Raw genomic sequence first — 15,549 nt, 5'->3', positions numbered from 1 at the left:
GTGAGGCGAGTAGAAGCCTGGACAGAGGGGCAGCTGTGGATGTAGTGAGGTGAGTAGTAGCCTGGACAGAGGGGCGGCTGTGGATGTAGTGAGGTGAGTAATACCCTGGACAGAGGGGCGGCTGTGGATGTAGTGAGGTGAGTAATACCCTGGACAGAGGGACGGTTGTGGATGTAGTGAGGTGAGTAGTAGCCTGGACAGAGGGGCGGCTGTGGATGTAGTGAGGTGAGTAGTAGCCTGGACAAAGAGGATGGGGTTATAAATGGTGACCCCAAGGTTCAGTGCTGGGCCCTCTATTATTAATTTAATTATTAATGATATTGAGGACGGGATTATTAGCACCATATCTATTTTTGCAGATGACACTGAGCTGTGTAGTACTGTACGGTCTATGGAAGATGTCCACAAACTGCAAGCTGACTTGGACACTGAGTGATTGGGCATCAACTTGGCAAATGAGGTTCAATGTGGATCAATGTAAAGTTCTGCATCTTGGTAATAATAATCTCTGTGCTTCATATGTCCTAGGTGATGTAGCACTGGGGGAGTCACTTATAGAGAAGGATTTGGGTGTCCTTGTGGATGGTAGATTAAATTACAGCACAATGTCAATCAGCTGCTTCTAAGGCCACCAGGATATTGTCCTGCATTAGACGAGGCATGGACTCGCGGGGCAGGGATGTAATATTACCACTTTACAAAGCGTTGGTGCGGCCTCATCTGGAATATGCAGTTCAGTTCTGGGCACCAGTCCATAGAAAGGACGCCCTGGAGCTGGAGAGAGTACAGAGGAGAGCGACTAAACTGATAAGGGGCCTGGAGGGTCTTAGTTATGAAGAAAGATTAAAAGAATTGAAATGATTTAGTCTTGAGAAGAGACGTCTAAGGGGGACATGATTAACCTGTACAACTATATAAATGGGCCATACAAAAAAATAGGGTGAAAAACTGTTCCATATAAAATGTGCTCAAATGACAAGGGGGCGCTGCCTCCGACTGGAGAAGAAAAGTTCAGTCTCTAGAAGCGTCAAAGCTTCTTTACTGTAAGAGCTGTGAATCTGGAGTAGACGCCTCAGGACGTGGTCACAGCAGGAACAGTGGACGGTTTAAAAAGGGTTTAGATGAATTCTTGAAAGTAAACAACATTAATGCTTATGAAAACGTGTAGAAATCTGAGTCTCACTTCCTTCTGGGATTCGCGCCCCCACCGATCTCTTGGTTGAACTTGATGTACGTTTGTCTTTTTTCCAACCGTATTAACTATGTAATGCCCTGAAGGCACCAGGACAGAATCTAAAATCACTTTCTCTATTCATGATTCCATACCTGTGGTGACATCTCCTGGAATGTCCTCCTCCACCTCACTCTTACACGGGGGATCGCCCATCATCCTCTCTTCTTCATCCTCCACTTTAATATCAGTCTCTGGGACCTTCTCCTCTGGATAGTCCTGGGAATACAGAGGTCGAGGACATCTGTCGGGGGGATTTCTCCTCCTGGATCCATCTGTGGAGACACAAGCACACAGTGACGGAACACATGGCCTCCTGTAGATCTGTCTGTAGATCAGACTCCTCTCAGCTGAGAGATCTTGTAGAGGATGTGGTGGAAGCATTAAAGAGGTGTTGACCTGTGATGTGTGGACAACTAGATGAGATCACCTCCAGAACGGACAGTCTAGTTGGGTGTTCCCGACACATAAAGGTTATTACATACCAAAAATGGTCCAAGGAAAAGCAAGCAGTGACCAGGGCACAGCATTTTGGGCACCTAAGGCTCATTGATTTGTGTCTGACACTGTTTCTGCAGCTTACATTCACTGTGAAGGACAGTGTAGGACGGCCGCTCGGCTCTTCCTGTAATGTCACCTCCTCTGACCGCCGCAGAACAGAGGTATCCTGATCATAGTCATAAATGGCTGAGATGGAAACGACCCTTAAGAGAGTCTTCTGCCAACATCTGGTACCAGACGCCACAGGACACCTTCAGATGTCTTGTAGAGCCCACACCTCGATTAGTCAGAGATGTTTTGGTAGCAAAAGGGGGCGTACACAATATTAGGTGGTTGTAATGTTATGGCTGATGAATATAGAGATATCTTCAGCAGCCAGAACATAATATTCCAGACGAGCAGAGTAAAACCACCGGCCTTTAATCCAAAACCCCCGAGGAGGAGGAAACCAACTGCTCCAAATTAGTGAAAAAAAACTTTCCGACTCCAGAATAAACCCCTGGATCATCACCGTCTCCAGGAATAATCTGTGATATTATTATTTTCAAGAGTAATCCAGAACCTTCTAAAACGTATACAATAAACCGACCATCACAGTCTCACTGCTCTTACAGGAAAGAATCCTCTCTATGATTATAGAGAAACCTTCTCTTCTGGAGACGTAGAGGACATTGCTATATCATGTGAACGGAGCCCTATGGATATGACCGACATATAAAGAACAAAGAGCCTCTAATCTAATGTGAGAGGGAACTGTGGAGCTCCTCCATTACATGTCACTGCACACACGTGTATACACTGCACATGACGGCTCTTACCCTGTGATATAAGAGGCTGGTGCTCCTCCATTACATGTCACTGCACCCATGTGTATACACTGCACATGACAGCTCTTACCTTGTGATATAAGAGGCTGGTGCTCCTCCATTACATGTCACTGCACACACGTGTACACACTGCACATGACGGGTCTTACCTTGTGATATAAGAGGCTGGTACTCCTCCATTACATGTCACTGCACACACGTGTATACACTGCACATGACGGCTCTTACCCTGTGATATAAGAGGCTGGTGCTCCTCCATTACATGTCACTGGACACACGTGTACACACTGCACATGACGGCTCTTAACCTGTGATATAAGAGGCTGGTGCTCCTCCATTACATGTCACTGCACAAACGTGTATACACGGCACATGATGGCTCTTACCCTGTGATATAAGAGGCTGGTGCTCCTCCATTACATGTCACTGCACACACGTGTATACACTGCACATGACGGCTCTTACCCTGTGATATAAGAGGCTGGTGCTCCTCCATTACATGTCACTGGACACACGTGTACACACTGCACATGACGGCTCTTAACCTGTGATATAAGAGGCTGGTGCTCCTCCATTACATGTCACTGGACACACGTGTACACACTGCACATGACGGCTCTTAACCTGTGATATAAGAGGCTGGTGCTCCTCCATTACATGTCACTGCACACACGTGTATACACTGCACATGACGGCTCTTACCCTGTGATATAAGAGGCTGGTGCTCCTCCATTACATGTCACTGGACACACGTGTACACACTGCACATGACGGCTCTTAACCTGTGATATAAGAGGCTGGTGCTCCTCCATTACATGTCACTGGACACACGTGTACACACTGCACATGACGGCTCTTAACCTGTGATATAAGAGGCTGGTGCTCCTCCATTACATGTCACTGCACACACGTATATACACTGCACATGACGGGTCTTACCTTGTGATGTAAGAGGCTGGTGCTCCTCTATTACATGTCACTGCACATGACGGTTCTTACCTTGTGATGTAAGAGGCTGGTGCTCCTCCATTACATGTCACTGCACACACGTGTATACACTGCACATGGCGGGTCTTACCTTGTGATATAAGAGGCTGGTGCTCCTCCATTACATGTCACTGCACACACGTGTATACACTGCACATGGCGGGTCTTACCTTGTGATATAAGAGGCTGGTGCTCCTCCATCATGGCCTCCTTGTAGCAATCCTTGTGTCCTTCTATATACTCCCACTCCTCCATGGAGAAATAGACAGTGACGTCCTGACACCTTAGAGGAACCTGACAACACAATGACACCGTCATCACCCAGACCCCTCCAGTGCTGTTACTGAAGAATTTCCCAGCATTCCCAGCAGTGTCACCTCTCCAGTCAGCAGCTCCATCATCTTGTGGGTGAGTTCTAGGATCTTCTGCTCATGTATCAGGGGGTAAGGGGGAGGCTCTGTGATGGGGGAAGGTGTCCTGCTCCGCCCTCCTGACTCCTGGAGATGGATGATGGGAGTCACACAGTCCCCCGATGTCTTCTTCACTATTGTGTACTCCTGTGGATGGAGAGAGACACTTAGGGAATAAACCCTTCAGGGGCCATGTGCTCTCCTCCGGCCCTCTCCTCCTGGTAAAACGTGCCTACTTACCTTCTCATGGCTCCTACAACATGACTATTGGTCACTGGTCACATGATACATCACTCACCATATTGGGGGCTGATCTCCAGGTTCTCCATCACTTGGAAGGTCTGGAGGCCGTTCTCCAGAACCCAGGACTCTTCCTATGATGGATTCTCCTTCCCGATTTCTGACTTGTTACAGAATACAATAAAGAGGAGAGAAATCTAGAAAAGTTTACCTCTCCGCTCAGCAGGGAGATGATCTCCAAGGTGAGGTCTAATATTCTTCTGCTGATCTCCTTCCTGTCCATCCTTGGTGGTCATTCAGGAGAAGAGGAGAGAACTGGAGGAGCTGGAGGCTTCTAGTACTGCAGGCGCCTTTATGAGAAGAGGAGAGGAAATCATACAGGGGACAAGACCAGATGTCACCTCCAGAACCGCACTTCCTGAGCCTGGAGGGGCCCCGCTTCTCAGAGCCCCCACCACATGGATTCCAGGGGCCCCAACATGGAGATCTCTGGTGGCTCCACAGGAGATAAATGTCTGATAGATGCAGGTCCCACCTCTGGGCTGTGCTCAGCTGTGTCCAGAACTCCTAGAGAAGAGACTGGAGAGAGCTGAGCTCAGGCCGGGCCCCGCTCCATTCATTCTCCTCCCGGAGGCAGGGGCCCCTCACCAGGACAGTCAGGGGCCAGCGAATGATGACAACCCCCACTATCCCCACTACTCCTCCCCCATCATACTAAGCTGAGGCGCAGAGAAGGATTCCTTGTGTGTAATGGAGGAGAATCTCCAGAGGTGACATGTCTGAGCTCTCCACCACACTGTCTCCTCACAGCTCATCTTACCTGCAGGCTGGAGGAATGGCTGATACCAGAGAGAACAAGAGCCCTGACTACCGACCAGGACCTGCCCAGTATCTGCTGCACTGCCAGAGCTGAAGGACCTGGGGTGACGTCACCGTCATCTGATCAGTGCAGGGGGCGGGGCTCAGCAGTGGGGCGAGAAGGTGGTGAAGGCGCTGGGGTGACGTCACTGTCATGTGGTTAGTGCAGGGGGCGGGGCTCAGCAGGAGAGTAGAGGTGAGGAAGGACCTGTGGTGATGTAAACACCATGTGATCAGTGCAAGGGGCGGGGCTCAACCCTATGGAGAAGAGTGGGTGAAAGCCTTGTGATGATGTCACAGTCACATGAAGAGGCCGGGGCTTTGTGCCGAGTTTAGTATTTTCTCTTCTGATTTCCATTACTAACAGGCTGCACATGCTGAGAGTTGTAGTTCTTTCTTATAATTATAGTCTGAATGCTAGTAAATACAAAAGAAACTTCTTGAGAAACGTCAAGGATTCCAGATCCAGAGTTGTGGAATAACATCCGATTCTATTGGAACATGTAAATCCAGTGAGAATCGGGGTCACCGGCTCCTTGTGAGCTGGGGTCGTGCTCCTATACGGCCTGGCCGCAGAAGTTGTCCCTGGGATAAAACACATTACAGACATTTGTCATTTATAAGAGAACAGACTAGGCGCCTCTGAGCTGGACCGGCTCCTTCATCAGCTGCGATCAACCTCAAGGAGCTCAAAAGACTCCCAGTCCATTATTACCGGCGGTGACCCCAATTCTCAAAGTATTTCCGTATTCCAGGGCTTTTTATCTCATGCATTTTTTTCCTAACAATAGAATCGGATGTTATTCCAAAACTCCGGATCTAGAATCCTGGACATTTCTCAAGGAGCTTCTGCATTTAGTAGCATTTGGATATGAGACTCAGTGGAATATTCTGGTGTCCGTACCTGGGCTGCGGTGTGCGGATATGGGTGCAGTGCCCCGCTGTGTCAGAATAAGGACAGCAGGAGTGTGGGGAACATGAAGAGAGAAGACACAAGACATGTCAGAATAAGGACACCAGGAGTGTGGGGAACATGGAAGAGAGGAGACACAAGACATGTCAGAATAAGGACACCAGGAGTGTGGGGAACATGGAAGAGAGGAGACACAAGACATGTCAGAATAAGGACAGCAGAAGTGTGGGGAACATGGAAGAGAGGAGACACAAGACATGTCAGAATAAGGACACCAGGAGTGTGGGGAACATGGGAGAGAGGAGACACAAGACATTTCAGAATAAGGACAGCAGAAGTGTGGAAAACATGAAGAGAGAAGACACAAGACATGTCAGAATAAGGACACCAGGAGTGTGGGGAACATGGAAGAGAGGAGAGGAGACACAAGACATGTCAGAATAAGAACACTAGGAGTGTGGGGAACATGGAAGAGAGGAGACACAGGACATGTCAGAATAAGGACAGCAGAAGTGTGGGGAACATGGGAGAGAGGAGACACAAGACATGTCAGAATAAGGACAGCAGAAGTGTGGGGAACATGGAAGGGATGAGACACAAGACATGTCAGAATAAGGACAGCAGAAGTGTGGGGAACATGGAAGAGAGGAGACACAAGACATGTCAGAATAAGTACAGCAGGAGTGTGGGGAACATGGAACAAAGGAGACACAAGACATGTCAGAATAAGGACAGCAGAAGTGTAGAAACATGAAGAGAGGAGACACAAGACATGTCAGAATAAGGACACCAGGAGTGTGGGGAACATGGAAGAGAGGAGACACAAGACATGTCAGAATAAGGACACCAGGAGTGTAGGGAACATGGAAGGGATGAAACACAAGACATGTCAGAATAAGGACACCAGGAGTGTGGGGAACATGGGAGAGAGGAGACACAAGACATGTCAGAATAAGGACACCAGGAGTGTGGGGAACATGGGAGAGAGGAGACACAAGGCATGTCAGAATAAGAACACTAGGAGTGTGGGGAACATGGGAGAGAGGAGACACAAGACATGTCAGAATAAGGACAGCAGAAGTGTGGGGAACATGGAAGAGAGGAGACACAAGGCATGTCAGAATAAGAACACTAGGAGTGTGGGGAACATGGGAGAGAGGAGACACAAGACATGTCAGAATAAGGACAGCAGAAGTGTGGGAAACATGGAAGAGAGGAGGCACAAGACATGTCAGAATAAGGGCAGCAGAAGTGTGGGGAACATGGAAGAGGGGAGACACAAGATATGTCAGAATAAGGACACCAGGAGTGTGGGGAACATGGAAGAGAGGAGACACAAGATATGTCAGAATAAGGACAGCAGAAGTGTGGAGAACATGGAGGAGAGGAGACACAAGACATGTCAGAATAAGGACTGCAGAAGTGTGGGGAACATGGAAGAGATGAGACACAAGACATGTCAGAATAAGGACAGAAGAAGTGTGGAAAACATGAAGAGAGAAGACACAAGACATGTCAGAATAAGGACACCAGGAGTGTGGGGAACATGGAAGAGAGGAGACACAAGACATGTCAGAATAAGAACACCAGGAGTGTGGGGAACATGGAAGAGAGGAGACACATGACATGTCAGAATAAGGACAGCAGAAGTGTGGGGAACATGGAAGAGAGGAGACACAAGGCATGTCAGAATAAGAACACTAGGAGTGTGGGGAACATGGGAGAGAGGAGACACAAGACATGTCAGAATAAGGACAGCAGAAGTGTGGGGAACATGGAAGAGAGGAGACACAAGACATGTCAGAATAAGGACAGCAGAAGTGTAGAAACATGGGAGAGAGGAGACACAAGACATGTCAGAATAAGGACAGCAGAAGTGTGGGGAACATGGAAGGGATGAGACACAAGACATGTCAGAATAAGTACAGCAGGAGTGTGGGGAACATGGAACAAAGGAGACACAAGACATGTCAGAATAAGGACAGCAGAAGTGTAGAAACATGAAGAGAGGAGACACAAGACATGTCAGAATAAGGACACCAGGAGTGTGGGGAACATGGAAGAGAGGAGACACAAGACATGTCAGAATAAGGACACCAGGAGTGTAGGGAACATGGAAGGGATGAAACACAAGACATGTCAGAATAAGGACACCAGGAGTGTGGGGAACATGGGAGAGAGGAGACACAAGACATGTCAGAATAAGGACAGCAGAAGTGTGGGGAACATGGGAGAGAGGAGACACAAGGCATGTCAGAATAAGAACACTAGGAGTGTGGGGAACATGGGAGAGAGGAGACACAAGACATGTCAGAATAAGGACAGCAGAAGTGTGGGAAACATGGAAGAGAGGAGGCACAAGACATGTCAGAATAAGGGCAGCAGAAGTGTGGGGAACATGGAAGAGGGGAGACACAAGATATGTCAGAATAAGGACACCAGGAGTGTGGGGAACATGAAAGAGAGGAGACACAAGATATGTCAGAATAAGGACAGCAGAAGTGTGGGGAACATGGAGGAGAGGAGACACAAGACATGTCAGAATAAGGACTGCAGAAGTGTGGGGAACATGGAAGGGATGAGACACAAGACATGTCAGAATAAGGACAGCAGAAGTGTGGAAAACATGAAGAGAGAAGACACAAGACATGTCAGAATAAGGACACCAGGAGTGTGGGGAACATGGAAGAGAGGAGACACAAGACATGTCAGAATAAGAACACTAGGAGTGTGGGGAACATGGAAGAGAGGAGACACAGGACATGTCAGAATAAGGACAGCAGAAGTGTGGGGAACATGGAAGAGAGGAGACACAAGGCATGTCAGAATAAGAACACTAGGAGTGTGGGGAACATGGGAGAGAGGAGACACAAGACATGTCAGAATAAGGACAGCAGAAGTGTGGGGAACATGGAAGAGAGGAGACACAAGACATGTCAGAATAAGGACAGCAGAAGTGTGGGGAACATGGAAGGGATGAGACACAAGACATGTCAGAATAAGTACAGCAGGAGTGTGGGGAACATGGAACAAAGGAGACACAAGACATGTCAGAATAAGGACAGCAGAAGTGTAGAAACATGAAGAGAGGAGACACAAGACATGTCAGAATAAGGACACCAGGAGTGTGGGGAACATGGAAGAGAGGAGACACAAGACATGTCAGAATAAGGACACCAGGAGTGTAGGGAACATGGAAGGGATGAAACACAAGACATGTCAGAATAAGGACACCAGGAGTGTGGGGAACATGGAAGAGAGGAGACATAAGACATGTCAGAATAAGGACAGAAGAAATGTGGGGAACATGGAAGAGACGAGACATAAGACATGTCAGAATAAGGACTGCAGACGTGTGGGGAACACGGAAGAGAGGAGACATAAGACATGTCAGAATAAGGACACCAGAAGTGTGGGGAACATGGAAGAGAGGAGACACAAGACATGTCAGAATAAGGACACCAGAAGTGTGGGGAACATGGAGGAAAGGAGACACAAGACATGTCAGAATAAGGTCACCAGAAGTGTGGGGAACATGGAGGAGAGAAGACACAAGACATGTCAGAATAAGGACTGCAGAAGTGTGGGGAACATGGAAGAGAGGAGACACAAGACATGTCAGAATAAGGACACCAGAAGTGTGGGGAACATGGAAGAGAGGAGACACAAGACATATCAGAATAGGGACACCAGGAGTGTGGGGAACATGGAAGAGAGGAGACACAAGACATGTCAGAATAAGGACAGCAGGAGTGTGGGGAACACGGAAGAGAGGAGACACAAGACATGTCAGAATAAGGACAGCAGAAGTGTGGAAAACATGAAGAGAGAAGACACAAAACATGTCAGAATAAGGACAGCAGAAGTGTAGGGAACATGGAACACCCGAGACGACCTCACACCAGCTCAGGCAAACCAAAATGAAGCTACCTACCGCATAGTCAGAAGGGTGGGGTCAGACTATTAAGGGTAGAAGTGATAACCACTGAGCAACAGCTGCGAAAAGGGAAGTGGTCATTAACCCTATCAACACTGAATCAAGAGAAATCAAGGAGGCTGTTAGATTCCTCCACGCTCAGCCAGTCTCCCTGATCTCCTGAGATCAGTCACCTGAGGGACTGTGACAGTACCCCCTCTTCTACGGGTGACCTCCGGGCACCAAGGACCGACCTTAACAGGATGGGCTCTGTGAAAGGCCTTCACCAGATGATTCACATTAACATCGGCAGCTGGAACCCACATCCTCTCCTCTGGTCCATAAAAATTCCAGTGGATGAGATACCGGAGGGATCTACAGAGAAATTCGAAATTATTGTCCACCATGACAAGAGTGGAAGGCAAGGAGCACTGCTCAACAGGTTCGACACATTTCTTCAACGACTTATGAAATGCGTTATGAATTTTCAAAGCCTGAGGAAGTTCCATACGGAAGGCTACAGGGTTAGCAATGGCAGTGATCTTATATGGACCAATAAATCTTGGGCCCAACTTCCAATAAGGCACCTTAAGCTTAATGTCTCTTGTGGACAGCCACACAGAATCACCCACTCTCAGGTCCAGACCATTCATAAGTCTCCTGTCAGCCACACGCTTATGCCTGTTGCCCATCTTTTTCAGTTTTTTTTGAATTTTCCGCCAAATCGAAGACAAAAAAGAGAAAAATCGTTCCTCCTCAGGAATACCGGAAGTTTGAGAACCAGAAAATGTGCCCAACTGCGGATGGACTCCATATGCCCCCAAAATCTGCGACTTATCAGTGGACTCCTGTCTACGGTTATTAATGGCAAACTCAGCTAAACAACAAAAATGAAGACCACTTCTCCTGGTCCTCCGAAACAAAACATCCCAAGTAAGTCTCCAGATTCTGATTAGTGCGCTCTGTCTGTCCGTTCGACTGAGGATGAAAAGCCGAAGAAAACGACAATTGTACCCCAGTCGAGTACAGAACGCTTTCCAGAATCTGGAAACAAAGTCCCCCCGATCGGACACCACATCAGAGGGAATGCCATGGAGTTTCACGATGTTATCGACAAACACCTGTCTAAGAGTTTTAGCATTAGGTAGAGCCGGCAATGCTATAAAATGTGCCATTTTGCTAAACCAATCAACTACCACCTCGATCACGGTTTTTCCCGAAGAATTCGGTAAATCCGTGATAAAGTCCATGGACAAATATGTCCAAGGTCTGGGCGAGATGGGTAACAGAAGAAGAGATTCAGAGTATGCGTCACCTTAGCACGAGCACAGGTACAACAGGCTAACACATGGTCCTCAACACACTTACGCAGCCCCGGCTACCAAAATTTGCGCGAGATAAGATTGACAGTGGATCTACTCCCAGGGTGTCCAGCCAGGACAGTACAGTGATGTTCCTCAAAAATCTTGTGACGTAAGTCTGAAGGAACAAACAATTTCCCTGGAGGACAAGAGTCCGGAGCATCCTCTTGGGCCTCCAACACCTTAGCCTCAAGATCAGGATGTAAGGCAGATATGAATACCCCTTCAGACAAAATAGGGTTGGGATCTTTAGAATTCCCCCCCCAGGAAATCTGTGCGACAAAGCATCCGCCTCAACGTTCTTAACCCCAGGGCGGTAGGTGACAATGAAGTTAAATCTGGTGAAAAACAGCGCCCATCTGGCCTGCCTTGGATTCAGTCGTTTAGCCGACTCAAGGTAAGCCAGATTTTTGTGATCAGTAATTACCGCAATAGGATGAATTGCTCCTTCCAACCAATGGCGCCGTTCCTCAAAAGCTTACTTAATGGCCAGCAATTCCCTATTATCCACGTCATAATTTCAGCAGTCGAGAGTTTTTTTTGAGAAAAAAGCACATGGGCTGTTCTGTTTGGTGTTTTCCTCCCACACAGATCGTGACACCATCCCATCTCTGCATGTACAAGCAGCAGGAAAAAATCATATGTGCGCTGTGCAACGCCATCATTGGCAAGGTCCACATAACCACTGATACGTGGACCAGTAAGCACAAATTATATTTCTCTCTAGGCACAGATAAAAGAGACAATTCCCCATAACTATCCCCTACCAGGTGTGAAACAGTTGCCCCTTACCCTGAAGATTGTAGTGAGAGTCTTACCCATGTATATTTACAGCACCTCGCTCCATTCTCTGCCTGCTTCCCCCTATACGCAGTGAGGATGGGGGTTGAAGCGTCCGAGACTCGTAGCAGAGCGGTGCATGCATGAGACACACTGGGCAGTCACACATCTCGCACATGCACAGAAGTGGTGCTATTTAACTCCGGGGATATCGGTGCAATGTGCGCTCTTCAGGGTGCTACACCTGCTGCTTTCCAGGGTAAGTAAGGTGCAGCGTGGAGGGTATAATGGCCTGCAGGGGGCAGCTCTGGCATGGTAGACTTATCACATGCCGATATGGGACACAGTGTCTCGCCTCCTCATCTTGGACTGGTGTTGGTTAATGCCTTATTATTTTTGGTATATGACTTAACTCTCGTATTATTATTGCCCAGATGTCCACCTCCAAGAGGAAAAGAAAGTCTAGACACCGCAGCTGCCCCAGATGATGCCCCCTCTGACATGTGCTTGAAATGCACGTCACTGGAAACTCCCCATTTTGAAAACAGAGGAGGTTTTATTAGGATGGTTTAAAGAACAATTAACGTCTATTTTTAAGGCATTTCATAAAAAGGCAATGACATCACACAGAACCTCTCCTTCGAGGTGTATCACTGCATCCTCTGAAAGCTCAATGTCAGACGGGGAGATCCAAACTCTGAGGATATGGAAGACAGCATGATATGACGCAAAAATTATATGAATTCTGGAAAGCCGTCAAAGGAACTATAGAGACCGAGATGTATCTGAAAAGTCTAAATTTGATCAATTTGATTAGTTCCCAAAAAACGTAGGGAAGGTTTACCAGGTCACCCAATATTGAAGGTTTTTTTCCTGGATTTTAATATTGATGACCTAGGATAGGTCATCAATATCAGATCTGTGGGGGTCCGACACCCGGCAATCCCACCAATCATCTGACCCCGTATGAGCGCAGCCTTACCTTCTTTGTTTACCTGCTCGCCGTCAATATCGCAGTGGTGATCAGTGTAATTACAAGAAGCCGTCCATTCTCCTCTATGGGACGGCTCTGTAGTGTAAACAAGAATGGAACGAGCAGTCCCATAGAAGAGAATGGACGGCTTCTTGTAACACTGATCATATATTTAATAAAAGATCCAGTGAACAAAAAAATTATCTTCCTAAAAATGCTTATGCTTCCACGTCTGCTTCCTGTATGCCAACTCTGGCCTCAGTCCTGGTATTATTGTTATTATTATTAATGCGCCTTTAATTTGTGCTGTACATATTATACATGGGGCACATACACTCACCTAAAGAATTATTAGGAACACCATACTAATACGGTGTTGGACCCCTTTTGCCTTCAGAACTGCCTTAATTCAACAAGGTGCTGATAGCATTCTTTAGAAATGTTGGCCCATATTGATAGGATAGCATCTTGCAGTTGATGGAGATTTGAGGGATGCACATCCAGGGCACGAAGCTCCCGTTCCACCACATCCCAAAGATGCTCTATTGGGTTGAGATCTGGTGACTGTGGGGGCCATTTTAGTACAGTGAACTCATTGTCATATTCAAGAAACCAATTTGAAATGATTTGAGCTTTGTGACATGGTGCATTATCCTGCTGGAAGTAGCCATCAGAGGATGGGTACATGGTGGTCATAAAGATATGGACATGGTCAGAAACAATGCTCAGGTAGCCCGTGGCATTTAAACTATGGCCAATTGGCACTAAGGGGCCTAAAGTGTGCCCAGAAAAGATCCCCCACACCATTACACCACCACCACCAGCCTGCACAGTGGTAACAAGGCATGATGGATCCATGTTCTCATTCTGTTTACGCCAAATTCTGACTCTACCATTTGAATGTCTCAACAGAAATCGAGACTCATCAGACCAGGCAACATTTTTCCAGTCTTCAACAGTCCAATTTTGGTGAGCTCATGCAAATTGTAGCCTCTTTTTCCTATTTGTAGTGGAGATGAGTGGTACCCGGTGGGGTCTTCTGCGGTTGTAGCCCACCTTTCTTTCCAATTCTGACATTCAGTTTGGAGTTCAGGAGATTGTCTTGACCAGGACCACAACCCTACATGCATAGAAGCAACTGCCATGTGATTGGTTGACTAGATAATCGCATTAATGAGAAATAGAACAGGTGTTCCTAATAATTCTTTAGGTGAGTGTACATAATACAGACAATTGCAATAAGCATAAACAAGACAAGTTACAAACTGGTACCTTTACAAGGTATGAAGGACAAAGTAGGTGAGGTAGCAAGATCTCTGCATATTTGGCTCTCTCAGCTGTCCCATGACATAGAGGAAGGGGTTCCAAGAGAAGAATTACAAAAAAAATGTCTGTAGTGAAATATACATCCGAGTTCCTGTGTGGCGCACCACTAGACACTAAGATTTGCTTCCCGTTCTCTAGCTCTTACTAATACTTCCAGAAGTTCTCTGTGGATTAAGCAGTGGTCTGGTCATCTTTTGTCAACATTTATTTTTAGTAATCTTCCCTTCTAGCCTACATTATTGTTTGGACCCCAACTGGAGAAGATCTTAGAATCATTGAATGACAGTAAAACAACTAAATTTCCTGAGTCAAAGAAAAGACATTCTAGCCCTTTCGGACATAGAGAAGAAGATCACCAAGGTTTCAGAATAGGCAGCAGTTTGGAAGAAATAGAAGATTTCAGGATAAAAAGAAAAGATCAGACTACAGAAAGAATAGAAAATTTTTAGAACAATGCCACCATGCCTCAGACCCAAGGGGGAACAAGATTGAAGAACTTTACTTCAACAGACGCTTGGGTAACCTCCACAATTCAAAGGGGATATGTTCTAGAATTCACAAAACATCCTCAAGATACTTTCTTCTTGAATCAAGGAAGCAACCCAGTCATTCACCGACTAATAGGATCATTAATTAAATAAGCTGCTCTGGAACCAGTACAAATCTCAGAAAAAGCAACAGGTGTCTATTCACAATTTTTCCCAGTCCCTACAATCTGTGGATACAGAAGAAATGGAGTGTATGGGAATCCAAAAGCATTAGGTCCTCCAACTGGAGGGAGCTGAAGGCGGTCCACCTAGCATTAATTCGTTTTCAGGATCATCTGGCCGCTCATAACATCCTGACAATGTACCTACAGTTTTCTACATAAACAGGGAGAAATAAGGAACGGTGAACTCTCCAAAGAATGCAGTCTCCTGATGAAATTGGAAGAAGCATGGTCAAAGGGCATTTCAGCAGTCCATATAAAGAGTTATTTGAACATCTATCGAAATAAATAATTTGGAAAATCCCACCATGCCCGGATCTTCTGAGCCAGAAGAGATTTCTCCATCCCAACCGCAACAGCTTGAAGCTAGCGGTCTGGAAGCTGAGCGAGGCGCCCTTGTACATATGGGTTTCTCAGCTGAAGTAGTCAATACGCTCCTTGCAGCTCACAAACCTACAAAAGTGAAAATTTATAACCGAGTATGGCACAAACTATGAAAATCTGGAGACAATAAAAT

The 15,549-nt window shown here is 46.7% G+C and overlaps 1 protein-coding gene across 1 annotated transcript in view; it reads right to left on the bottom strand.

Annotated features, from left to right (window-relative positions):
* Positions 1–3,774, bottom strand: part of LOC122926301 (zinc finger protein 585A-like) — a 64,763-nt gene extending 60,989 nt beyond the window's left edge. Inside the window, exons 1-2 of the mRNA XM_044277672.1 lie at positions 3,717–3,774; positions 1,327–1,506 (exon numbers count right to left, since the gene is read on the bottom strand). Coding sequence (XP_044133607.1) covers positions 1,327–1,506; positions 3,717–3,750 — 214 coding nt within the window. The 5' untranslated portion in view covers positions 3,751–3,774. The remainder of the gene's footprint in view (positions 1–1,326; positions 1,507–3,716) is intronic.
* Between the last annotated feature and the right edge of the window lie 11,775 nt (positions 3,775–15,549).

The sequence above is a fragment of the Bufo gargarizans genome, chromosome 2, assembly GCF_014858855.1.
Source record: "Bufo gargarizans isolate SCDJY-AF-19 chromosome 2, ASM1485885v1, whole genome shotgun sequence".
NCBI lineage: Eukaryota > Metazoa > Chordata > Amphibia > Anura > Bufonidae > Bufo > Bufo gargarizans.
The sequence above is the reverse complement of the archived record's forward strand: the minus strand, read 5'-3'. Positions and strand labels throughout refer to the sequence as shown.